Source organism: Serinus canaria, chromosome 12 (assembly GCF_022539315.1).
Source record: "Serinus canaria isolate serCan28SL12 chromosome 12, serCan2020, whole genome shotgun sequence".
Taxonomy (NCBI): Eukaryota; Metazoa; Chordata; class Aves; order Passeriformes; family Fringillidae; genus Serinus; species Serinus canaria.
This window is the reverse complement of record NC_066326.1, coordinates 3,692,742-3,718,074: the sequence shown is the minus strand read 5'-3', so window position 1 is coordinate 3,718,074 and position 25,333 is coordinate 3,692,742. Positions and strand designations below refer to the sequence as shown.

The window sequence follows — 25,333 nt, the reverse complement described above, 5'->3', positions numbered from 1 at the left end:
TGTATTTAGCTTGGCTTGCTTGGCCAGCCCATTCCATTGTCTGCACAGCCTCGGGGAGAGTGGAAGGAAACAATGTACTGCCCAGCCAAGCAAAACACAGGGAGGTCAAAAGCTGCTGCACAGCTTCTTGGAGATGACACATGCTCCCAAGGCAGGTCCACTTGTCTCCTGGCACAGGAGCATCCTGCAAAGGCCTGCACTAACACCACAGCTCCCAGCTCTGGCTCCTGCACACACCACCTCCTTCCCACGGATGAGGTTCTGTAACCTGGGTGGGAAGAAGCTGCTGGGGTGGGTAGTTCCCGTGCAGAGCACAGCCCCTATTCCCCTGCACCATGGTACTACGACTTCAGAAATAATCCAGTGTTCATTACCTTGTCAAATTAAGAAATTGAGAGCTGTCAAAGTGTAGCAAAGATTGGAGGTGGCTTTTATAGCAAACCGTGGAATCTCCCACTGTTTGTCTAATCTAATTTCCTCATCCTCGTTGTCCTAAGAGAATCATTACAAGACAGGGAGAAGTAGAGAGATGAAGACAGGAACAATTTCCAACTGAAGGCACCTCCCCCTTCCATGTGTGTGTGCAGATGAGAGGGTTTATATAAGCTGTGTGGGATCAATAATTTCCCTCTGTCAGGTTTATGTTTTAAGACAAGTCTTAGATTTCATCCCCTCTGGTTAATCTGCCATAGAAAGAACATAAAAATAAAAATATTCTTTTGTCTGGTGGAAAATACTCCTGTCTTCCAGCACTGGCATTAAGAAGGCAGTGCTAGAGAGAGCAACATGTGGTACATCTCAAGCCCCTTCAGCTGAGATAAAGCCCTGGAGGAACCAGCTGCTGTGACAGCAGAGGGTGAACAAGCTGTCCAACAACAGCAGCAAACCCAAATAAATTAATAGCCAACCCTGTCTCTGCTGGGGAAGGAAAGGTTAAAACCATGCCAGCAACTGGTTGGGGACAGGCTTTTGAAGCAAAGCTGTGGTTCCTTGCCTGCTAATTGTTATGTTTTCCAAAGATGTTATCAACTAAGTTGTGTTCAACAAACTGCTATTTAATTACTAGAGTAAAATCCTGTTAATTAACCAGCCCCAGAAGACATTCCTTCATCCCTGCTAAGTGAAATTCCCAACTAATCCCTCCAGCACTTTTTGTGTTGCAGCCCAGAGAGCAATTAGTGATGGTCACAAAGGTGAGGTGAGCATCAGAGCTTGGTCCCCACCTGCTGCCAGTGTAACACTCAGAAGTAAAAACTGTTCATTCCTCTTACCAATCCACGGCTCTCCTTCCTGGCTCCAGTTGCCCAGGTGGCTTCAACCACAGCCTGGCCAGCATCTCCTCTTCCCCTGGGCTCCCCTGGGCTGCATCCCCTTCCTTCCTCTGTGCAGTCCATGCCTGTGCCCATGCAGGAAGCTGGCAGTGCCCCTTCAGCTCCACCCTTCACCTACCACCCTGCAACCCCCAAGCTTTCCCCAGCAGGATGCAGTGAACACTTTTACAAGGTGCTACAAACACTTCTAAACACAACCAGAACTCACCTCTTAGCTCTCATCTCACCTGGCTTCCCAGATGTATCAAGGATAGTTCCACAAAATTCACAGAACAGCCTGGATAAATGTGACAAGTGCTCCAGTTACAGAAAAAAATTCAGCCTTTCTGGAGAGTGCCTGAAGGCACCATTCCAGTGTGGAAAGGATCAACCAGGGCTTGTTCCCACCCCAAGAGGGAAGCCAGTTTCTTTCATTTCATTCTTTCATTTCATTCAGTCTGGAGTTTCTTTGGAAGTTAAATGTTTTCATTTTACATTGAAATGCCAGCAGAAATTAATTTTGATAGGAAGTTGTAGGCACTTCTCTGATAATCCATTTTAACAATTTAGAAGATTTTTAAGTACTAGGGGGCTCATTTAATCAAGTTCAATAAAGCAAATCTCCAGGTGAAAATAATCCTTATTTAAAAGAGTATAAAAATTAACTGTTCAAAGTGATTTGGTATAAATACATCCCTAAAGATGTAGGGATGAAAGGACAGTTCAAAAATTCTACTAAGTCTTTAAATCAATGGTTGCAAAATTCCAATATGCAATTTGTCATGTTCTTATGAACTTGCACTGCCAGTTTGATCCAAGCCCAGTCCTGGATTGTGGCATAAGAGACACTGAATTTTAGTTGAGAAGATATCCATCAACCCTTAATCTAAGTAATACTAACAACTACTATCAGAATTAAGGCATATGGAAAAAAATAGAATCCCTGATTTTAGAGACTAGGAACTTAGAAGAATGAAAAATTTACAACAATTTTAAATATGGACCTTGACAGTCAGGACCTGTTAAATTTAGTCAGGACTGTATTAATTTTAAATATGGACCTGTAGCTACCCTACAGCTAGAATGATGTCTAAGTCTTTACCCAATGTTGAAGCAGAGAGGTTTTTAGGATTAAAGAGGCACACAAGGCAACAACATAAAAATATTTGCCTGCAGTTGGATGAATAAAGTAATACCTTAAACGGGAAAGTTCCAGTGACATCACCAGATCAGCCCCTTCTGCCAGCAGCTCCAGCTCTACCGGAATCAACATCCGTCCTGAAAACAAACCTGGGGAAGAAATAAGAGGCTGTGGCTTGTTTCCAAAAGTAAAAGGAAGCAGAGTGAGAGGTACATGATTAATTCTCCATTAGTATTCCACTTACATTTCCTCCAAAGATAGGGAAATATTTCAAGTGAGAAATCTTACTCATCAAGCAGTTGAAAACATTTCTCCTCACTGTGTTCTAACCCTTACTTCTCTGAAGTCACCTTTCCCCTCCATCACACAGGCCTGGAGGCTGTCCAGGTACATCCCTGCAAGTATCCACTGGTACTGCACACTTCTTCCCTGAAAAAAAATTAATCTAAGAACAAAACAGCTTTTAAGAGAGTAAGTTTTAATGTAAACTACACAGGTTCGAAAAAGCAGGACCAGTAACATTTCATCTCAGAAAGTAATTACAGAAGCAAGATGCTTGGATTTTAGAAAATGCGTTTAATTAATAATGCTCATTAACTACACAGTTTTAATCCATAAATACAAGTTAAAGTCATAAGTACAAGATAAAATTGTAAAAAAAAAATCTCAAATGTGCAATACTTATTTTTAAATTTATTTGATTTCTATGGCTGCCTCTTAATATACTAAAGATGTGGAAATCAGTGCAACTTAAAGAGCTACCAGGCAAAAAGCTCTAAAGTATGAAGGAGTGCTCAGCAGAGGGTATATTCATCTCCACTTTTCACCTTCTTGTTAAAGGAACCACATCAATCTTTGGTAGTATACTAAAAGACCTCAAATAGTTAACAGAGACAAACATTTAAAGGTTAACACTGTTTATATTCCTATTCAAGCTGCAACACAAATTTCTTTTCTGTATTTTTTTGTTTATTTTAAAAAGGACACTTTGGAAGTTTTGAGGGCTTGAAACGACAGACAACAGGATCTCTTCCTTTGCACTGAAGTAAGCAGCAATTCTGACACTGACCTAGTAGGTGCAGGCATGGGTCTGACATACTTAAGGAAATGGGAGGAATGGATCCAGTTTGTACAATTCATTAGAAATTATTCATGACACTTTTTCATGGATGTACAGAAAGATACCATAAAACAGCATAGAATATAAAACCATAAATACTCTATCAACCTTAAGTATGAGGTGTTGAGTCTGCAGGGTTTCCTACTGAGAAATTTCTGATTCTAACCTGAACAAGGGCTCTTCTGAAATCAATACAATCAAAAGACATTAACATCGTCCTACACAGGGTTAGTCCCAATATAAATGTGTTTTCTTTAATTGCTCATTTAAGGTACCTTTTTCTATTTACATTTATGGTACGTGCTATTGTCAGTGCAAGACCAGATTACACTGAACATTAGAATAAATGCAGTGCAATTTCTTTCTCTCTTGGGACAAACCAGTGAGTAAACTTTAACATGATAGGAATGTTTCAAAGTGAAAATTGAAAACACATTTCCCCAAGCCAGGGTTCCTCTATGTACAGCACATCTTGGAAAAGCAGCATAGCATCTCTGCATGTTTGCTTTTCACTAAGTACAGCACAGAAGAAAAAGCCAACTATCTTGAAATGGGAACAAATATAATCAGGGTGAACAAACAAGTGGCCAAAATATTTTTTAGAGAAACAGCTAAGAACTAAAAATGCCAACTCAAAATGAAGCAATGAATCATGTATTTGGTGGTCAAGGCAACTGTTCAGGGTTTTTTTCATTTTCAGTAGCAATAGGCCAGTGTGAAATGTCAGAAACTCAAAAGGACCAACACCATGTAGCACTTCTGCAGGGCTTCCACCATCCTCCTCCTTGTCCAGACCATCTTAAAACACCAAATAACAATAAATGATCTTGGCATACAATGCACTCAATGCTTTTCACATCAGCCTTCAAAAGCATGATGCTCTCTGTGGGCTAGGGAAGAGAGGAAGAAAAAAATGAATAGAAAAACATGTAAACTCTGTCAAGGAGTTGAAGAGATTAAAAACAGAGAAGATAAAAATGTATAAATCAGTCAAGGGAGAACACAATGTGCCAACAACTGTTTGATAATACATTTATAGGGAGCCGAAAATATGAGATCCCTTAAAATCCTGATTGAAAATCGTTCCTCTAAATTAATGCTTAAATTGGACAGTATGAACTCTTGAGAGTTATTAAGAGATTTGTTTAATTTGTTTTGGGAATCAGGCACATTAAACACAAAACAGATTGTACAATGAAATTTAAAATATCTTTTGAATGATAACTAACTTCTACATTGAAGGGACATAATTTTAATGCAAAGTCAGCTTCTACATTCCTAAGTGATTAATGATGAATCAGGCAGGATATTTCCATAGAAATACCCTACCAGCATCTTGTTTTTCTAGTGAAGGCAGAAATGAACAGTACAAAATACTTACACTTATAAAAGACTGTTTTAAAAGATGTGTGTGGAAGAAGTTTATGAATCTTTTCTAAAACTTTTGCTTCACTTGCTGAAGAGGAATTCATGTTCCAGACTTGCACAACATCTTCACGGTCACGAACACTGACACTAACCCCTATTACTTCATCATCTGCACAGAAAGGGAAGAACCATCAAGGAATACTTTAAAAGTGAGACATGTCTAATTTGCTACTTATGTATTATGAAACAGTGCCTAAAAGCTGGAAAAAAAAAATAAAGATGTGAAAAAAAGAGCAATCTCCAGTGAGAAAAATACCAATGTTCAAACCAGACAAAGTAGTTACCAGAAAGAAGTTATTGGAAATATTACCTCATGGTGTTTTTATAAAGTGCCATTGGATTATTCATCTTTGCTATTAGCACTCTTAGATTTGATTAGAATGGAATCACAAGACTCCCTCCAGTAAGGTCAGCAATATGAACTACTAAAGACAAATTACCCACAGTGATGTCTACAAGCAGAAATGGGAGGATGAGTGAAACAACTAAAACCCCAGGAAAAGTACCTGGTGGAGATCAGACACCAGCTTTTCCAGACTTTACTCTCTTTTTCCTTTACATTTTGTCAAGGCAGCAACAGAAAAAAATAAAACAAAATTCATGAAATTAATAAAGCCCCAGTCAGGCTGCTGCTGCCAGTGCTGGTAACTCAGTGCTACACTGAAGAAGCCCTTTCTTCACACTGAAGTGTGAAGTTCTCAGGATGCAGCTGTGTGGAGAGCTCAATGGCCATGGCACAGCTGGGAGCAGTGGCTGCTCCAGCTGTGAGCTCCATGGCACAGCTGCTCTGTGCATCCTAAGGAAAGGGTCACTAACAAAGGTGGTGTCAGTCAGAAGTACAAGGCCAGGGGCAAGAACCACCTCTGTGGACATCAGAAAATCATATATTTGCTTAAAGTGACCCCAAGAGAACCCTATCAGTGTATAAAAGGTGTGAGAGTCCATTTAAAAGGTTATTTCTGACCTGCTCTGTAAACTTGAGAAAGGCCATTCTTTTTCGTGGAATGATAGCCAGTGAAAGACAATTTCTACCAGGATATTCACTGTCACTGTAACAGCCACTTTAATCAGATATTCATACTTAGAAGAGAAGCAAATACGGCAAAAAGAATGATGGGGAAATGTCTCAATCATTACCTGCTGCACAACAATCTGTAAACTGCTCTCCAATAGTTGCTAGCAGTAGCTCTTTCCAAACTGCAGCCTAAGGAGGCAGAAAAATATTACATTCATATTATTATTTCTTATATTGAAAGTTAGGTTTTCTAGCTCAGTTTTAAGTGTCTTCTCTTTCTGAGGTTGTCTAGACAAAAAGGAATATTTATTGTAAGTGCATGCTGTGTTATATAATTAAATGTTGGGTCTGTACAAGACGTTTTTTCTTAGCCAAGGAAATGCTGTGCCCACGTTTGATGAAGAATGAAGCAAAAAAACCCCAAGATAATCAGGCATAAAGGTGTTATTTTTGCTATTTACAAGGCACTGAAAGCTGGTTGAAGTTCACCTTCAAGCAAACCTTTCAGAAGTGACTGAGGCCATGTGGAGCATATTTTGAGAGATCAAAAGTATCTTCATGTCAAAAAGGGGCTGTCATTCAGCCTCTGAAAAACAAGGCCTCTGGGGTCCCTAAATTCACTGCCCAGTAATTCAGGCTCTCCAAACCACTTGTCACTTCTGACAATCTTCACACCTTGGATTATAGGAGGAAAAAGACAATTTCAATTTCAGTCTTTTGTGACCACTTGGGACTGCGGGGAGGAAAGCTGCAACTCACAAGGAAAAAGCCCACAGGCAAAAATCAATTAACTTTGGGCTGAAATTTTGACTACCATCTTTCAGCATTTAATGCCTTCTGCAAGGCTGTCACATTTTTCTGACACTTCACTTTTTCTGTTTAAAGGCCTGATCCAGAGCACACTTACACACATAAACACCATGTGTGAAGAGGTCAAACCTCCTTTCTGTGGCAGTTCACAGAAGTTACTCACGTGCATTTGATTAGAGAGGCAAAGAGAAACACAGTTATTTCATTAGAGCTCAAGGATATGCCCAAATAGACTTCATCTTTCACACTTTTAAATTAAAAAAATATATAATTTAGCAGAGATTATCAGGAAAAGTATTTCTATTTTTTTTTGTATGCCTATAAGCAAACAGTCTTGAGAACAAAGGTGATTATACATTACCATGTTTCCAAATTGAAACACTGTAGCTTTCCGTTATCTAAGGCAAGAGATACGTAATTATTGGAAAGTAAACTTCTGCTCTTTGACTTTAAAAGGTTATGAAAGTTAAAGTAGTGTTTGGTTGTTGTGTTGGGTGATGTAAGAAGTAAAAACCTTTACAACAGCTTTATCAAAGAGAGTTTAAAGAAACTCCCTTACTAAACAAGGTCTGAGTAAAGAGTCAATGTAACATACCGTACTTTCTTTAGGGACCTTTATTTTCCATATACCTCCTTTGGCATTGCTTTCTTCTTCCCTGTTATGGGAAATAGATCAGTGAAAATAAACATTCAAGTCCACATCTAGATAACCCTGTGTTCGTGGTTTAATTTTCCCAGAAAAATCCCATCTGAAATGCAATTACTAACTCCAGGCAGCATGACTCTGACTTCTGACATCAGAGATAATTCTTTCATTGTTCATCTGAAACGTATCTCTCAACACCTAATCCTTTTCCTAAGTTTTGTGAGTTGGAAAACACTTGTATTTTCCCTGACTACAGACCATCTTTGAAGTGGCTGCACACTGCATGGGAACAAGCCACAAAACAATTTTACATTTTACTATGGTAACCTTTAATTTTGGAAAACCTCTGGCATATTTTCACAGAAGCAGCTTTTTACTCTTCCGTTTATTCAGTTTAATAAAAGAACATGAGCACACTTCATTTCAGTTTTGTGACAGCTAAAAATTAATTGCCCTTATTAAAAAAAGACTGGAGCTGCTGCAGGTCAGGGCAGATGTAACCATTAAACTGCCTTGTAATGACAAAGGCACAGTGCACTAATCTGTGAGCTTCTCAAGTTTATTCTGTCACAATGGTTTTCTAAGACTTTAAATTAGGGCTTCTAGTTTCCTGTTAAAACTCTGTAAAGGCCAAATTAAAGGAATAATTTAAAAATTCATCTTTGGAATATCTATACCCAGTGTGATACCTATAGATTCCTCAGGATTAATGGTCTCCCATCAATCCTGACAGATGCTGGGGAAAAGAGGGGAAAACTTTGGGAAGGCATCTTCAAAAATCTGCCTCCTCAATTCTTACTTCAGGATTTCTCTTTCTTTCTAAAAGAAAAAGATATAAAATGCTGAAATTGGCCAGGATACTGTAATGGTAATCTGAGAAAAGCTTCTTGGCAGTAATTATTGAAAAGTTAGAAATTACTGATGATGAGGTCAATCTCTTGCAATCCCTTTCCTAAAATGCAAAATTACTTTGATAGGCTTAAAAAAGTGTTTCATTTTCAGAAATGATCTTTGCATTTTAGACCTCTAGAAGTTGCTTAACAAATGAAAACTAAAAATATTTTTTAAAATCTCAAAAAATCAAACCCCTAAAGGCTCTCATTCATCCTTACAAAGATATGAAGGCCTGGACATGATGGTCCAGTGGATTTATACAGATATCAATGTTTTCTCATACCCAGATTAGCTATCCTGACAAGTCACAGTATTTTCAGAAAAGTAACATAGATTTTCAGATGCATTTCACTTTAGAAAATTTACATTTCCAGTAAATTAGGACAGAAGTCTCCTGTAGTGAGTCACCACAAAGTTAGACAACTATGATTAAGTTAAAGAGCCCTAATGCAATCACAATCTACGTAAATGATGCCAAAAAGATTGAAACTCTTCAGAAAGTGCTGAGGTTCTCTGAGATGCAACAGAACTGCAACAGGAAGAAGGGATGCAAAGTTTGATTTCTGAAAGGAAAACATCAATTATTTATATTTTATTCCATTACTATCCTACAATCAAGTAGGAATTTGCTGCAATGAATCACCTCATAATGTCTTAAATTACTTTTGATCCAGGGTGCATGGGCATGTATAGGCAAATGAAGCATGGACTTCACCTGTACCTTTGCACAGGTGAAAAAGGAGTGAAGGACCATCAGTTGTTTGCACCATTATTTCACTAGCTTCAGTGGAAAGAAAATTCTGTGCAAGCTAAAAAAATTCAAATAGAAGTAATTTATTGTGTGTATTCCTAAATTGAAATTCAGAGTCATATTCTAATTCCTCAGCTTCTATTTCATAATCTATTTTTGTACATTTATTTCCAGAGGTGGACAATGAAATTACAGTCTGTGTTTTTAATAAAGACTCTTTGGTACAAGTCACTTTTAAACTGGACAAGAACCTCGGGGTATTTCTTTCACTGGTCTCCTGAGTTCAGGTGTTTGCAGCCAACAGAAACAAGACCCTCCTGTCCCAAACCTTTCACTCCTTCAAGTTTTTCCAGTGCCCAATCCCAGAAATGTCTGACGACAGCACACGTACCAAAGCGGGCGCCTTTCTCCCCGCATTAAATGGTAGCTACATCTCAGAGGCAAGTTTGTCACGGGAGGAATGTTGTTGTAGACACTCCAGAAATCCTTGAAAAAGAAAAATATTAATTGCATTAACACAAGAGAGTGTTTCATGCAGATTTATTTCCTTGCTAATTTCCTCTGAACCAATTACACATCCTTCTCCTGGAGAATGTAATAATAAAATGCTCTGAAAGGAACTTCTTACAGAATCATTTTTACTTTTATTTTTTTAAGTTGCCAATCCTGCATATATGAAGGTGGAAAAAAGGGAAGCAGTCCAAATTCAGATTATCCTTTTGAATCCAGAGGGAAAAAAATCATCAAAACCAGAGTTACACTGACTATGTCAGAACAAACCAGTACATAAAACTTCCTTAGCATATTAAAAAGATAAAAATATATCAAATATCCACCTTGCTTCACTTAAGATTTCACTTAAGTGTCATTATGATTATCCTGAGTTACAAAAACACCACAAACAATAATGCTGGTGAAGTAAATGTCTAACCAGTGACGAACTAGTCTGTCTGAGTGAAAGGTTTCAACCAGGTGCAAAGAACCTGAGATGCACATGTTAATACAGGAGTGGGGAAGAAATGCAAAGATTCAAGTTACCAGGAACCATTGGATTACTTCCCAATGTTTCTGCTGGTAAAAGCAGAAGGGAGGTTTGGGGTGGATAAAAAGGCACCCAAAAGCAGTAGTGAGCAACAGGGAAGGATTGTTGAAAAGATTCCAATCTCTTCTCTCTTTATCCAACAGCTGGGAATAGAAAGGATTTTTGAAGACTTAAGATGCACCAACACGTGGTGATGCTGTATTAATCATTAGTGCAACTCATTAAGTATTATCTAGACATAATATGTAAGTATTATCTAATACATTAAGTAATATCTAATACTTAATCACTAGTACAACTTTAGAAACAAGGATTGCAACATTATGTGATAAAATTTTGTGGCCCTTGGCAACTCTGCCTGACAGCCATTACCTCTACCCAGCCACAAGAGGAAATTGAAGACTACTAAAAATATGAAAACTTGGTATGAAATACCCATTTCAACTATGATATTACTCTTAAATGGTTGTGTACCCAAACCCTAAAGCTACTTGCAGAAGAAGGAGCAGAGAGTACACTGGTACATGGCTGTGGAAACATTTGAGAGCTCTTTTTGTCCTGAACTAGGGCTGTGGTTTGGAAGGTTTTGTGTTTGGAAATCTCATGCAATGTATGAAGTTGTGCAGACCTTCATGAGAAAGCCTTATTTAAAACTTCAGTTGATTGCTACAGGTGTGCTTCTCAAAGAGAAGGGTCTGGCATTACCCTAAAATTTCAGAGATTTAGTGAAATAGTCAGTTTACTACTAAGGTGAGACAAATGCCACTTTGCTACACACTTCATGCTAACTGTGGTACTAAAACAGAAATACAATTTTATTTACAAGAGATACCCACTGCTAGGCAATGGCAGATGACACAGACATGCAGAATTTCTCACTGCTCTAAGTATTACATAGTTTAAGGGTCCTTTAATTTGGTTTGATAGAATCTTTTTTTAGATACATACTCAAGGAGAGAAACCCCACCAAAAAAAAAAAAAAATCCACATGCTGCAATTTTTAGTCTTTGCACAATTTATTTCTGTATTAGAAAAAGAAGAAAAAGCTAGAAAGATATTTAAAGTACATCAAATATTCAGTGTACTAGCGGAAATTCAGGAAGGTTTAAGAATCCACATACCCAATCCAATATTCCTCCTCCTTTCCCCATCCAGAAAGCCAAATTAAATGCAAACACTGATTCAGTAATACAAACACACAACACCAGGACCACTCACGTTTCACACCTCAGGTAATCAAAGCCACAGGTGTGACTCATCCTAGGAGGAAAAACAAAACTTGAGGTGTGAAGTTACATTAATAGCATGTGGCAGCTCCTGTAGCAGAGCCAGGTGCCTTACCTGCACTGTTTGTACTGTATATATCTTCTTCAAATTTAATGCACATTCAGCTGCTGTTGTACCAGGAAGTGACCTTGAAGACAAAGCACTGATTAATTAAAATATTTATTTTATCAAGGAGGTGGAGAAGGGAGATGGAGAAGGAATGTGAATTGCGTGAGTGTGAAGGTGAAACGTTCACATGTCAAAGAGGAAGTCCAACTCCATATTATCACGAATCATTTAAAGATAGGAGTTGGAGTTCAAATAAATTAATACTTGCCAGGAATTCATAAAACTAAACAGAAGTATCAGGAGTTTGAGCCAAGCAGCACAGCACTGCCCTCAGAGCTACCACACACCATCAAAGCTCTGCTGTTCACAGGTAACCAGAACGGGACCGCATGATCCTACCCCGGAATTATTTTCAATTGCATTTAATACACTCCAGCCCCCATTTTTAGCATTTCAAGGCGCTGCCGGTGCTCCACACTTTGAAAGGAACGCTCATCCGCACACCTTGTGCCGCCGGGCCCTCAGAGCGGGCCGCTAGGTGGCGCAGGCGCACAGCCGGCGGGGCACGGCGGGGCACGGCGGGGCACGGCGGGGCACGGCGGGGCACGGCGGGGCACGGCGGGGCACGGCGGGGCACGGCGGGGCACGGCCGCACCTTCCCTCAGCCCCGCAGCGCCCTCACCAGCGGTCACAGCCGCCACGAGCTCCTCGCTGCCCCTGGAGGGTGGGACACGCGCACGGGCTGAGGGGAAGCACAATTCACACAGGTCAGGCTATGGCACCCAACGCACCCAGGGAACCTCCGTGACTCCAGGCGGTTCTTCCACCGCCGGCACTGATGCCTTCAAGCCGCATTTACCACCAGCACGCCCTGTAAAGCCAAGACATACTTGGGCATCCAGTGAGACATCCTTGGGCTGGTCTCGCTGCCAGACACCCTGGTACACCAGTCGTGGATCAGCTCCTGTAGCTCCCCCTCATACTGACCATCACCAGCTCCCACCTGGAGCTGCTTCTCTCCCTCAATGGCCTTCAGGGAAAGCCATAAGAGGAGTGGTTGGTCTGTTCAGCCTAGAGGGCTCTGAGGGGAGATTTTGTTGCAGTCTACAAGTTCCTCATGAGGGGAAGCGGAGGGGCAGGCACTGATCTCTGTGGTGACCACTGACAGGACCCAAGGGAACGGCTGGAGCTGGGCCAGGGGAGGTTTAGGCTGGATATCAGAAAAAAGTTCTTCCCCCAGAGGGTGGTGGGGCACTGCCCAGGCTCCCCAGGGAATGGTCATGGTCCCCTGGCTGCCAGAGCTCCAGGAGCACTTGGACAATGTTCTCAAACACAAAGTGTGCCCCTTGGGGATGGTCCTGTGCAGGGCCAGGAGCTGGACTCAGTGATCCTCATGAGTCCCTTCCAACTCAGGATATTCTGTGATCCTTTAGGCACACACAGCACCAGCTGCATCCCATCATCTGAAAGGTCTTTTCCAACCTAAATGGTTCTATTTATAATCTTTTCCATGACTCTTCAGTGCGTGAGACATGGGACGGTGCATCCCACACCCCCAGAAATCCCTGTGTTCCTGTCACTGCATTAACATCCTAACACCCACCTTATAATTCCCAGCACACAATCCCACAGGCACAATTTTGGGGGAATGAGGTCAAAATTGCTAAGGCACATTCAATTTCTTAGAACTAGAAACATTTTTCTTTCCCTTCAGAAGCTGAAGTAGGATTTCTAAAGAAAAACGAAGATCAAAGACAAAAGCAACCTCCCATTGTGTCTCAGAAGAGGAAACAAAAATGTGTAAAATTACTAAATCTGGAAACAGAAGCAAGAGAGCGGGTTTAAGGAAACAGAAGAAAACGCAGCTGTTGCTCGGGTACCAGCTGAAGAAAGGATAAAAGCAAACCAGATCTCAGCATCCCTCCCTGATACATCTGATCAGCATGAAATATGTCCAGGGAAACACTGAAGTTACTCTCAGTTGTTACAGATATAATTGAAGCTCTGGGCAAACCCTAGATATTCATGTAGAGGAAGAAATTTAATATGCAAAACTCCTGAAACAGCATCACATCTTCAAAAGTCTAATAATAGCTCTAAGGTTTTTTCAAGACTCCTATTAAAATAAGCTGCTTTAAAAATACATACAAAACCAGCAAAAAAATACCTCCCAAGTTTTCAGTATAAAACAGTAAAACATCTGCTTTACTATTTGTCTGTTAATTACCCAAACTAAGATCACATTACCATGGTGGAACTGGCAGGAAACAAGCAAAAAAAATCAACAAGAAATTGCCATGGCACAGCTGGTAGCCCAGTGGCTCATGAACTATGAGAGCTCCCATGAAAAAACTGATAACTTAAAACCAGCAACAACAAAAAAAAACTGTCATCAGCGTAATAAAAGGAATTATCATAATAAGGTTTGGGGGTCTGGGCTTTTTTCATGTGTGTATTCTGGCATTTCATGTACACTTGATATTCAGCATTAAAGAGCAAAAAGAGAAATTCACAGTATTTTACAGAAACAGAGCCAGTCAGATTACTTTTGAAAGCACACAAAAAAGGTAGTAAGTTCAATCAGACTTTCAAACTTATGAAGTCATTTAACTATTTGTCAATGGAGAGTAGTGAATTCTACCAACTACCCCTTCTTCTTTTCTTGCTAACCATACTAGCACCTCTACTAAGGCTTTGTTCCATGTAGAATGGAAACAGGCAAAACCTGAGATAAATTTTGCCTCTTTTTGTCTCACCCCACTGCCAAGAATTTACTTCTCTTCTGGACTATTTCTGCCACTGGTGGCTTAGCAGTCACCAAGGCATCTGGCATTACATATGCTGTACAACAGATACTATCACCACTTGATATCCTCGTGCTGATACTGCCATTGAGTTGCTTCAATAGTAAGGTCTACTCAAATAAAAGCTTAAAATGTATTCTCTAGCCATAGCCTTCAAAGGTTACCTAGCTCATCATGGTAGCCATTTAGCAAATTTAATCCCATTTAAAAGAGCAGCTAAGACAGGTACCACTCCAAGGTTATAAAATGGTTCATTTTGATAGTTGCAAGTAATGTTTTCCAGAGAAACTGTGATCAGCTGGCAGAAAGCACCAACCAACCAGAAAATTACCTAATTCAGAAGTTATGGTGAGTGACCATTTATTCCTAGTACCCTGCTGGGTAAGTGCTCCAGGCCCACCAGATTACAGTGTTATTTCAACCTTTCATTCAGCTCTGGAAAGCGTAAGTCACTTATGGATATGAGCATAAGCACCCAAATGTTTTTATCTGAAAAACAAACAATCAAGCCAAACCAAAATCCTACTAAAAAAAACATAATTGAGAAAATTATGATGCATCAATTTAAAAGTTCAGGATCATTTGCTCCAGAATTTACACCTGCACAAATTTGGTTTAATGCATGAGTATAACGCAGGGACCGTATTTTAATCAGACGGAGTGAAGAAAAAAAACATTGAATTTCCTACAGAATTCCAGACTGCTGACAAATCTGTCGTGTTTCTGTTTCACCCAGAAACTCAACAGATCCACTCAGAAGTTTTACGCCTTGAAGACCCATGAAATTGGGATTTATTTTATTTTTAGTTGAGTACACATTTTAAGTTAAGTTTAAATTAAGTTAACAGAAATGACAGATGATTTTCAAGGGAAAGAATCTCTAGAAATTCCTATTTCTGTAACTCTCCAACAAAAACTTGCACTTTAAGGTAGGAGTAGTGAGACGATTGTGTACTTTACTAAAAACTTCAGTACACGTGGTACTACAAAACAAGAGCCTGCAAATATTGACCCTCGAAATGAAGCCATTATTGGATTCTTCCCATTCAGATAATACTGCCATCAACAATACAAATAATCCAATATGCCCTGCTGACCTGTCAGGTACTGCCATGGTGAACAACTCATTTCCAAGAACTCAACAGGCCCTGCTAATCCCCATGAGCACAGGAACATGAAGGAGCTGGATCACGGCACCAGCCTGGCACTGACAGATCCTCTGGGGGTGGAAATACTTGTTCTGTCACCACTTCACCTACAGTTATGCATCTGGTTTTCCCATGGAGAGCCTGCACATAAAATATTTCTGTGCTTCTCCTGGTCTGTCTGTTTCATGCCCTGTGATGGCACTGCATCATCAGAACATTTATAGGAGAAAATTTAGTGCAGTATCTGGACCGAGTTTCCTAATCAGGCCAGAGCCACTGTACAGCATCTCGTGGTGAATCACACAGGAACGTGGAAAGAGGAATAATCTCCACAAAATGAATCCTAATGCCAGCTTTCTTTGCTACTCCTTCATTATTCCAGCACAAATAAAGAACAAAGGATGCAAAGATAAATTCCATTGTTTTATCCATGAATAAAGCTCCAGGTGGTTGTGCTTATGTTAATTTCTGATGCTGAACTGTAGCTTTTCTGTTTTTCTGAAAAGAATTAAGTATAGAAGTTGTTTCATATGTGCTCACACTGGCCTTTGTTTCCCAGTGGGAATCTCATCACAGCTTTAGCGGAAGCTTTAAAAGCTGCCAAGCAGTTTTGAAAATACCCCTGTAAGTACTTAGCCACAACTGCTTTTGGTATAAATAAGCAAAATATTTATTTACAAAGCGTAAAGTAAAAAACATGCTGTGGCAACCAAATAAATCTGGTAATCCATTCTGAATACAAAGACTGATTTCAAGCCATCAAAGCCTGTCAAAATGCACTTACTGGATTGAACATTCTTATAATATTAACCATCATTTTTCATTGTAAGCCACCTACTCATAAGCTATACTAGATGAAATAGATGATCCTAGATAAATAAATTTTGCTATAGGGAAGAAGGGAAATTATTAAGTTTAGTTTCAAATATCTGATGTGTTCAGTTAGGAAGATTAACACATTATTAAAATGGTTCCGTTTTCAAAATGTATCTACTCAGCTTTATATAGAACTCATCTACAACATACAGAGAGAAAAATCAGCACATAAGGACAATACCTTATGTAAGAATATTTTGTCTTTCCTGGAGTAGACAAATAACACTGCTTTTTGACAATGTTTATATGCACATATTTCCCCTCACAAAGATACTGAAGAGTTAAACTATTCTTGCAAGAGAATTAAGATTGTCTAAAGGACATTGTTTGAAGTCAGGCTAGAAAACAGGGCAAGCAGGCCATGATCCTGCAAAACAATGGGAAACTGGGAGGAGACGCAGCCAGGACAGCTGACCCCAGCTGACCCAAGGGATATTCCAGACCATCTGACATTGTGCTCAGTATATAAAGGGGGGGAAGGAGGAGGAAGGAGGGATGTTTGGAGTGATGGTGTTTGTCTTCCCCAGTCACATGGGATGGAACCCTGCTCACCTGGAGGTGGCTGAACACCTACCTGTACATAGGAAGCAGTGAATTAATTCCTTGTTTTGCTTTGCCCTGTGACACGTGTGGGATGACGGCAATGAACCAGGACCTGGCCACAAGATGCCAGCCTCCAGATGTTCAGCCTGTGCCAAGGCACTCACAGAAACAAGTGCTGATATAGATAAAATAAAGGCATTTACTTCTAAAGCAGGAGATGGATCCAGTGCTGCTATGATAAAAGCAAGGCCGTGAACCCCAAGGGTAGCACATCACTAGTTGCTACAGAAAGTACCACTTAGCTGATGGATATTTATTTTAACAGCATGACTTAATGAAAAGATATGTTTTAGAGATCTTAAAATTGTATGTCATGGATCTCTCTCACAGTAATTTAATAGAAAGAGATAACTATGTATCCATCTCAACATCTATTTATCCTTAAGCATCACTTCTTCCTGCTTTTCTCTGCAAGTACAGGGTAAAATGTAGCAGCAGTCAAAAATCAATATCATCTCCTGAGGAAACAGCACTGCTCCACACTAGGTACTACTGAAGTTGGTTAAACAAGTGCCCACCGTTATATTCTACAGAAAGTCCAACTGATACAAGCCTAAGCCTCCCTCAAATCTCTGGATGTACCAATAAATGTCCCAGCCACTTCTGTGAGGCTCTGCACAGAGATAGGAACTTCCACAGACAGCAGTAAATTAAGAACACGGTTCCGTTTCTTGTCTGCTTTTTAATACCTTAAATGATTTCTGAGTGTATAAAACATGTCTTGTTTGCTGTCATTATACTGTCCCTGTTATTGGTAAGGAAAATACAGCTTTGTGTATTTATGATCCCCCTTTTTTATATATACACTCTTAGATTTATAAGTTAAGAAACAACAGTACTAATTAAATGCATTTACGTGTGATCTGAAAAGTAAAAAAAAAAATCTGTAGAATAACTGAATTTTAAGCATCTAAAGTATTGTGGAAGTAAGACTTAAGAAAAATAAATGAGAGGACTCAGGAACTCAAAATGGATTTTAACTGCTGACACTGATTATGAAAAATAGACATGCTTATCTCCACATGGCTTATGTAAACAAACACACCTCGCTGGTGACTTGATTAAACACCAGTTCAAATGCTGCTTTTTAAAAACAAAGAAGCAAAAATTCAACTTAGAACCCAAACCTGACCATAACTGCGTCACAAGGAATAATCAGAAATAATTGATGGGTTTATTTATCAGATTTGATTTGCTGGACCTGAGTTTTTAACAGTTTCTTGTTATTTCTCTGTCATGAGTTGGAAAGTTATCAGAAAAATAACTAAAGAGGAGAATTTTACCAATAGCATGGGGTAGTATATTCAGTGGCAGAAAAGCTGATAAACTTGCTGTCTGGAGTGGGTAGAAAGGAGAATACACCAAAAAAATCGAGAAAAGGAAGCTGTAAATTAAATAACAAGATGCTAGAAAATACATGCTAGGAAAACAACATCAAATGCTGGTAAGAAACTTTCAGTTTTGACTTTGGCACTTCTTCCCTATGCCTCGCTGTGTGCACCACAGGGGTGAGCTCCCTTGGCAGCCTCTTTCCACGGCATTAGCGGCTCAAACTTCAAGCAAACGAAGTGTAATAACAGCCTGCAGGTAACTAATAAATTTAGCCAATCCTTCAAAACGTATCACTTCGGAATTCAAGAACTGATCACCTGCGGGAGCCAAACCGGCTATTAATGAGTTGTGAGATTCGGCATGTCATGGTCGGTGGGACCGGGTCCATCTGGGGCAGCCTGGCACAAACCACAGCAGCAAAGCACGACCTTTACCCTTCTGTTCCCGGGGCTGGCGCGCATCAGCTCTAAATTTAGAGCTCAAACCTGCACCGACGGTGCCTGGACCAACGTGTGTCCGCTGAACTACAGAACCGAAAGCGTTTCCAAGCCAGTTTCATTACGCGGAACCTCTCCTGACCCCCTCGATGGGGACAGGCACCAGGACGTTTCCCATTCGCAGCCCAGCATTAACTTTCCGCATCCAATCTTTGGACGAGGGAACCGCTCATCCCAGAGATGCGCATCCCCTCCTAGACGGATTTGGGGGGTTTCCCCAGCTCCCGCCGCCCCCCAGCTCCACTCACTTGTCCAGCCAGAAGGTCCACGGCGAGTGCAGCGGCAGCCCCGGCGCGTCCCGCTCGGGGGGGCTGAGCGCCATCTCCCCGGGCGGGCGGGGGGCGGGACGGGGCGCGGGGAGGGAACAAGGGACGCTGAGAGGAGGGGGTGAGCGGAACTCGGGCTTGGACGAGAGGGACAGAGAGACGGGGACAAGATGCAGTGGGAGGGAGGGACAGACAGACAGGAAAGGGTCAGGATGATGACAGAGACGGACGTGACCGAGGGACCATTGGAGAGCATGGGTGGCTCGCCAAAGGGGCACAGGCTTTCGCTCCATCCCATTACTTCCTCTCTTAAGGGGCACAGCTGAAGGGAATCAATCGCTTATCTTCTTCCTGAGACCTTTACAACAACCCACGGCCACGAAGGGCACACGGGGTACCCCGGTGCCATCACCCTGCACTGCGGCGCTGCTGGCAGCCCCTTCTCTGCACTTACACAAGTCACACCACACATCTGACAGGGAGATGTTCCTGACAATCAAACATGGACATGTGTAAATCCCCTCACGTTATTTTTATAATCGAACTTTTCAAATTAAGATTTTCACCATTGGGATTGTGCACAGTAGTAAAGTTAAACACCCACATAAATGATAACAGGATCAAAGACCATGAATCACATAGATTTCTTTGCAGGCACATTTAGTAGGATGAATAATTTTATATATACTTCATCCTAAAATATCAATAAAGACACTCCTTTAAAGAAATAAAAATCTAACAGTAAGAAAGTGCAGAGTTTACCCATAAAAAGCAGTCTGTACAGTGACAATGAAGAAACACAAAAAGTTAATCATTATGTTGTACAGATGGAAAATGCAAACTGCTAGTCCAAATTAAATAAGATCTGCAAAACCAGTTGCACCATCTCTTGCAATTTAATTTATTCCTCTTTAAATAGAAGGCAAGATAATGACCATTTGGAAGAGCTTGAAATCGAAAAATTCATTGGTATGCCCACTCTATTTTAATGATGAGCCCACCAAAAATGTAATCCTGAAAAAAGCCCTACAATAAATGGCTGTATCTAGGCACAGATTTTCTTAGAAGGGCTGGAGAAGACAGGAGGAGAGTGTTAATTTCTTATGACCCAAAAGGTCCACATCTTGTCTCTGTGACTGCCAGTGTCACTTGCCATGCCTAACACATTTTTGGTGTCCTCTGCTGAGGTTGCCAACACAGTATAAATTTTGGCTATGCAGCAGCATCACTCTGGAAATAAGGCCAACCCCACCAGACTCTATTACAAAAACTAACTTTGAATCCAGCACCTGCCTCTGATGGAACCACACGCTTCAGTGAAAACCTCCAGATTCCATTAAGAGGGAGCTGCTCATCAGTTAAAACATTACAGCTCATGCTGAAAACAAATCATTCTGTTATAAACAACCTGGGCTGCAAGGAACACTATAGAAATAAAACCCCCACACCTCTGAGACATGGAGCGAGAGCCAGGAGGCACAGCCTGTATCATTATTCCAAATGAGATATGTAAAGCCTCCATTTATTCCTTATTTACATCAGTAAATACCAGGTTTCACAGTGGCACAAGGAACGTTGTGGGAATCTCAACTAACAGTAAATTAATTTGGTTGTGGAGGAAGGGCAATCACAGGATGCATCAAATTAACGCATCCTTTGCCTACAGAGACTTCTAAGAAGTCGTGACACAGAGGAAAAAAAGAGTCTCCTGAGATGAATCTCAGAAGGAAAAATGATCACGAGCACAGCATCCTGATTCTGCTCAGCTACCTCATGCTGCCAGCACACCTTGAGTGAAATCATTTCAGAGATTAAAAATCCCAGGAAGTTATTACTGCTTTCAGAGAGTTATTTATAGGACTTGAATTCAAAATGTATTTTATTGGTGTTTGCTACATATTTGGAAGGTTTCTTTTTAAGGAAACCCTGGTGATGCCTCCTGAGCTCCTGTACCTTCTCAAGCAGCATTACCAGAAGCAAACTGTGTTATGGTGCAGAGATGAGTTGCTTAAAGCTTACCACCACAGAAGAGGCTTGTGGCTCCATTCCTCACACCTCCTCCCAGCCACATCTTCCTTTCCCTTGCAGGGCTCTCCAGGTAAGCTGCTAATTTTCTGCTAAGGCCTTACAAAGCAGGACTGTGGGGCAGAGAGCAGGAGCCAGCTGGTACATTAGCTCAGCTCATTTCCAATGGCTAACAGCTGAAATTTTCCCACGTAACAACTGTGGAGAAAAAAGCCCCAACTGGAGTGGGGAATATTGCTGTGCCCCTTATTATGTGCTCGTAGCATTGCTTTTTTGCACCCATTTTCAGGCACATGAAACTTTTTGCCACATAAAGGCCCAAGCTGTCCCATGCTGGGGCGAATTAGAGCTGAAGAAGGCACATTACAGCCAGAAGAAACAATAAATACTTCATACCTCTTTCCATGGTTTTATTTAAGATTTAAATCCCTACCCTTATAATCCTTGCTGATCCCAAAATCTTGACAGCAATGGGTACATTACATGTGCTTGAAACATTATTTGCCTGTTCCAGGAGATTTTTCTGTAGTCCCTGCTCCCAGCTGGTGCAGGAAATCCCCCTGCTACAACACAATGGTGTTTTGAGGGGGCAGAATGCCTCTTAAAACCATCAGGACCTTCCTTTCCCCTGCTGACAGTTGTGCACCATCACTGTGGCAACTGCAATGCCTGCATACATAAGAAATATTAGGCAAGCAGGAGGCTTATTTTAGCTATATTCTAATAGTGTAGCACCTGGAAGGGAGGAAAGGAACAAGCACCATATGAGCAGCCACAGTGCATTTCCACCCTGGAAGTGTTCCACAGCTGTCTGAGGCGACAGGTACCACACCTTAAAAAACATCTATCACCTGGGTTTGTTCAGTGCTGCTGACAAAAAATGAATGGTGTGCAACCTTAGCTAGACCTCTCTCCAGCTGAAGATCTTCTTTTTCACTCTGGGTCAGAGCTGGTTGGAACATAAACCTTCCTGGACTTGAGGCATGGCTGGAGCACAAGCTTTGGCTGCTGTGCCCAGCTGCTGCTGCTGCTGCTTCACAGCCTGAGCCAACAGCCATGAAATGTAATTTCTCTACCAAATGCTGGTGTCACGATCACTTGCTCTTGAAACACTGCCTGGGACTTCAGAAGCATATTAAGTAACACAGGAGCTGCTCCTGAGAGGTTCCCAGGAAGATAAAATGATCATCTGAAAGCTGAAGCAGAGGTGAGGATGAAGGGATTTTAGTTGATATTTGCTTCCAGAGGCTTAAATAAATGTTTTTTAAACCCTAAAACACAATATTAAAGTGTTGAATCCCAATGCTTTTGGCAAAAGCTCCCTCATCTAGGAATGATTTCATATCAGCCAAGCTGTTAAGCAGAGGTTGTCATGGAAACAAGTTTTATTCAAATGATATGGCCAGAGATATACTGTATTTAGTGAGTTCTTCATTTGCTGCATATTGGGAACATGTCAGAACTAAATGATATTGCATAACTTTGTTTTCTTAAAAACAACCTGCCTCACTGCCCCTGGTTTTCTGACAGGCTTGTGTCCAGTCGTGCCTGGGACAGAAGTCTTCCACACAGTTCCTGCTCCACAGAGGAGGCTCCTCAAGCAGCTGGTCCCTGCAAGCTCCCAGAGAAGTCTTCCTTCAAGTACATGAACCTGCCCAAGTCAAACAAGCAGAGGAATGTTTCCTCAGCTTCTATAACTGAGATAAAAAATGACTAGTCCATAAAGAAGTGCAGTTCAACCAGATCCTTTACCCCCTTACTAAAAAAGTTCCTACAGATGCATTTTGAAAATCTAAAAAAAAAAATCTATAAAAATACATAAAAGTAATTCCAGTTCATGTGGTGGTGGGCATCTCATAAGTGTCCTTGTAAACACAGGAATCCTATTAACTTACTCTTGGTGACTTGGATGGCAGAACAAATCTCAGAAAGCACAAGTGCATACTAAATTTGTACCTCTGCTTTTTTAGCTGTGAAGCTGTTAAAAAGTACAGAAACTTTGTCCACATCCTAGGAGTAAATGCATATTTTTTAACATATCCAAAAATAAATAAAATAGTTCTTGCTCAAGTTATGAACTAAAATCAAGTCAGCTTTGGCCAGGATACTGGGTAGAAATTTTATCCTGAAGAGTGAAAACAAAAATGAAATACAAAATTGGCTCCAAAATCACTCTCATGGAAATCACTGTGCAGACTTTCTGGAGCAGCATCCAAGGGGAGGTGGTTTAACATGTCCCAAGGGACCAAGATTCCTGGTTGCCCAATAGAAGCTGAGCATTAACCAAAAGGCAAACAAAAGTAAAACCGTACCCTTAAAGTTGTTACATAACTGAACATTCTGTAAAATGCTTCATGGGAAGGAGATGGCATCTCATGACCTCCTGTGAAAATGGAACAGGAGCTTCCTAACTTCTGGGCCAGGTGATCATAGATTTCTCCAGGCTTTCTAATTACAGTTAATAAAGGAAAAAATGGGTCCAATACCTCTTTCGGAATATTAAAAGCAACAGGATGGAATTCTGCCAGATATGAGCATGAAGAAGGCAGTACCTACCCCAAGGTAGTGTACAAGTTGGAAAGACATCAGTCTTTCCAGGATCCTTGATGCATTCCAGAATCACAGCTCTCTCTGGTTACCACCACTTGTGAAGGAAGGCTGAGTCTCATCCAAAACCCTCTACAGTTAAATAAGGGTGTAGATTGACTTCATCGTGCTTTAGATTAGATCTTTATTTCTTTACCTAGCCATCTTTGGAGAGCTGAACTGGCTTAACCCAGCATCCAATCCATGCATCAGGTAGTAGAAGACCGGAATTTCTTACTTAGCTTTGGACACTGGGCTTCTGCTTTCATCCTTCCCTGTTCCCCTCTCTTGGAAAGCACTGGGGCTCTCTGAGGTGCTAAAGAAACGCCCAGCAAAGGTGAGGTCAGGAGCATAAATGAAAGAAATCTGACAGGTCTCAAAGTTACATATTGGAAACAAACTCTAAACATCTTTCTTCTCCTGATTTTCCAGTAAAATATCTGCAGTGTTTCACTTAGATATTGCTTCCCCAAACATGAGGATCCCAAAATAGCACCATCCTCAATGCTATTCTGTGTCATAATGTTATTGGCACCACATCTGGCACTGGCTTTGATGTGGAACATGAGCTTAAATACTGATCTCTTTTCCACAGGTTTCCCAGTGTACAGCTGAAGGAAACAATGTGCAAGAGTCACATCCTACACACTGCACAAATCCTGTTAGCCTGGACTGCAGAGTGAGTCTGGGATAGTAACCCCCCACTACTATGGATATTGTAAAAAATAAGTACATTCTAACAGATAAAAATTACAGGATATAGTATTTTTATACGAGATCGCTGCTCTATGGTTCAGCTCATGGGGGTCATTTTCTGCATCACACCAGCACATTTGGTACCTGTCCAAGCCAGCAAAGCAAAGGCCCCCTCTGGAAATAAACCACTAGAGGGAGACTGACTTCAGCAATGGAACACCTACAGGGAGAAAATCCTGCACATCCATTAAAAAAACCAACAAGATTTCGGGTCAAAATTGCTCTTTGTGTTTCTTCTTCACACATAAAAGTGGCTGAAATTAAAGGGTCAAGTTTGGCTTCATCAAGGTAAACTGAAGGAGCATCATGTAAATGGGATCAGGCAGTCACGTGTTCTACTGTTTGTAAGAGAGGTTAGGCCAACTCTATTAAAAAAAAAAACACACACACACCAAAAAATAACCCAGCCACTGAAAATACTAATAGCTGTATCCTAGCAACATCACGGATTCCATGTGGACTTTGTTCTGGAGTCTACAGTCCTATTTCATCAAAATTATTGACTTTCTCAAAGTCTCTAAACGACCATCAAAAAAACTGTTAGTGCTTAAAAAATACAAACATTTAATTAGTCACATTAATAAGAAAAAACTAAGAGCAGCATTGCGTGCTAGCACTCCCTTTTCATGGAGCTCAATTTAGCTTCCTTTGAAATCAGTGTCAAAATTCCCACTTTATTCACTGGTAGCAGAGCCTCTCCTTCGAGGAGAAAAGCTGGAAATGGCCCTGCAGAACTTGGCAGATGAGGTTTGTTTCCAGGCTGAGTTCACACATTGCATGGATAGAATTCATACAGCTCTCCATGATCCTTCCAGTCATCACGTCCTTATTGCAAAGGTAAATCAGTTGGCATGCCAGTGGCACCCAGAGGCTTTTTACAAGGCTTCTGTGCTATGCATATAACCAGTGTCCTTTTTTCCTTCTAAGCTTTGTTTTTGTTTAACCCCA

The 25,333-nt window shown here is 40.8% G+C and overlaps 1 protein-coding gene across 1 annotated transcript; it reads right to left on the bottom strand.

Moving 5' to 3' along the window:
- Positions 1 to 4,107: 4,107 nt before the first annotated feature.
- Positions 4,108 to 19,074, bottom strand: EIF4E3 (eukaryotic translation initiation factor 4E family member 3). The gene is made up of 7 exons (XM_009091307.4): positions 19,001 to 19,074; positions 11,499 to 11,571; positions 9,507 to 9,601; positions 7,420 to 7,480; positions 6,137 to 6,203; positions 4,953 to 5,108; positions 4,108 to 4,461 (listed from the first exon to the last, which is right to left on the bottom strand). Exons 1-7 carry the CDS (start codon positions 19,072 to 19,074, stop codon positions 4,430 to 4,432), a joined length of 558 nt encoding a protein of 185 aa, XP_009089555.4. The 3' UTR covers positions 4,108 to 4,429.
- Between the last annotated feature and the right edge of the window lie 6,259 nt (positions 19,075 to 25,333).

What these genes read in the sequence shown, in the direction of transcription:
- EIF4E3 (XM_009091307.4), bottom strand. Translation starts at nt 19,074, where the DNA reads ATGGCGCTCAGCCCCCCCGAGCGGGACGCGCCGGGGCTGCCGCTGCAC. An exon ending in TACAGATTGTTGTGCAGCAG is followed by an intron (nt 5,109 to 6,136) that starts GTAATGATTGAG and finishes CTTTCTGTGCAG; the next exon opens with ATGATGAAGTAATAGGGGTT. An exon ending in TAAAACAGTCTTTTATAAGT is followed by an intron (nt 4,462 to 4,952) that starts GTAAGTATTTTG and finishes TCTCTTCCCTAG; the next exon opens with CCCACAGAGAGCATCATGCT.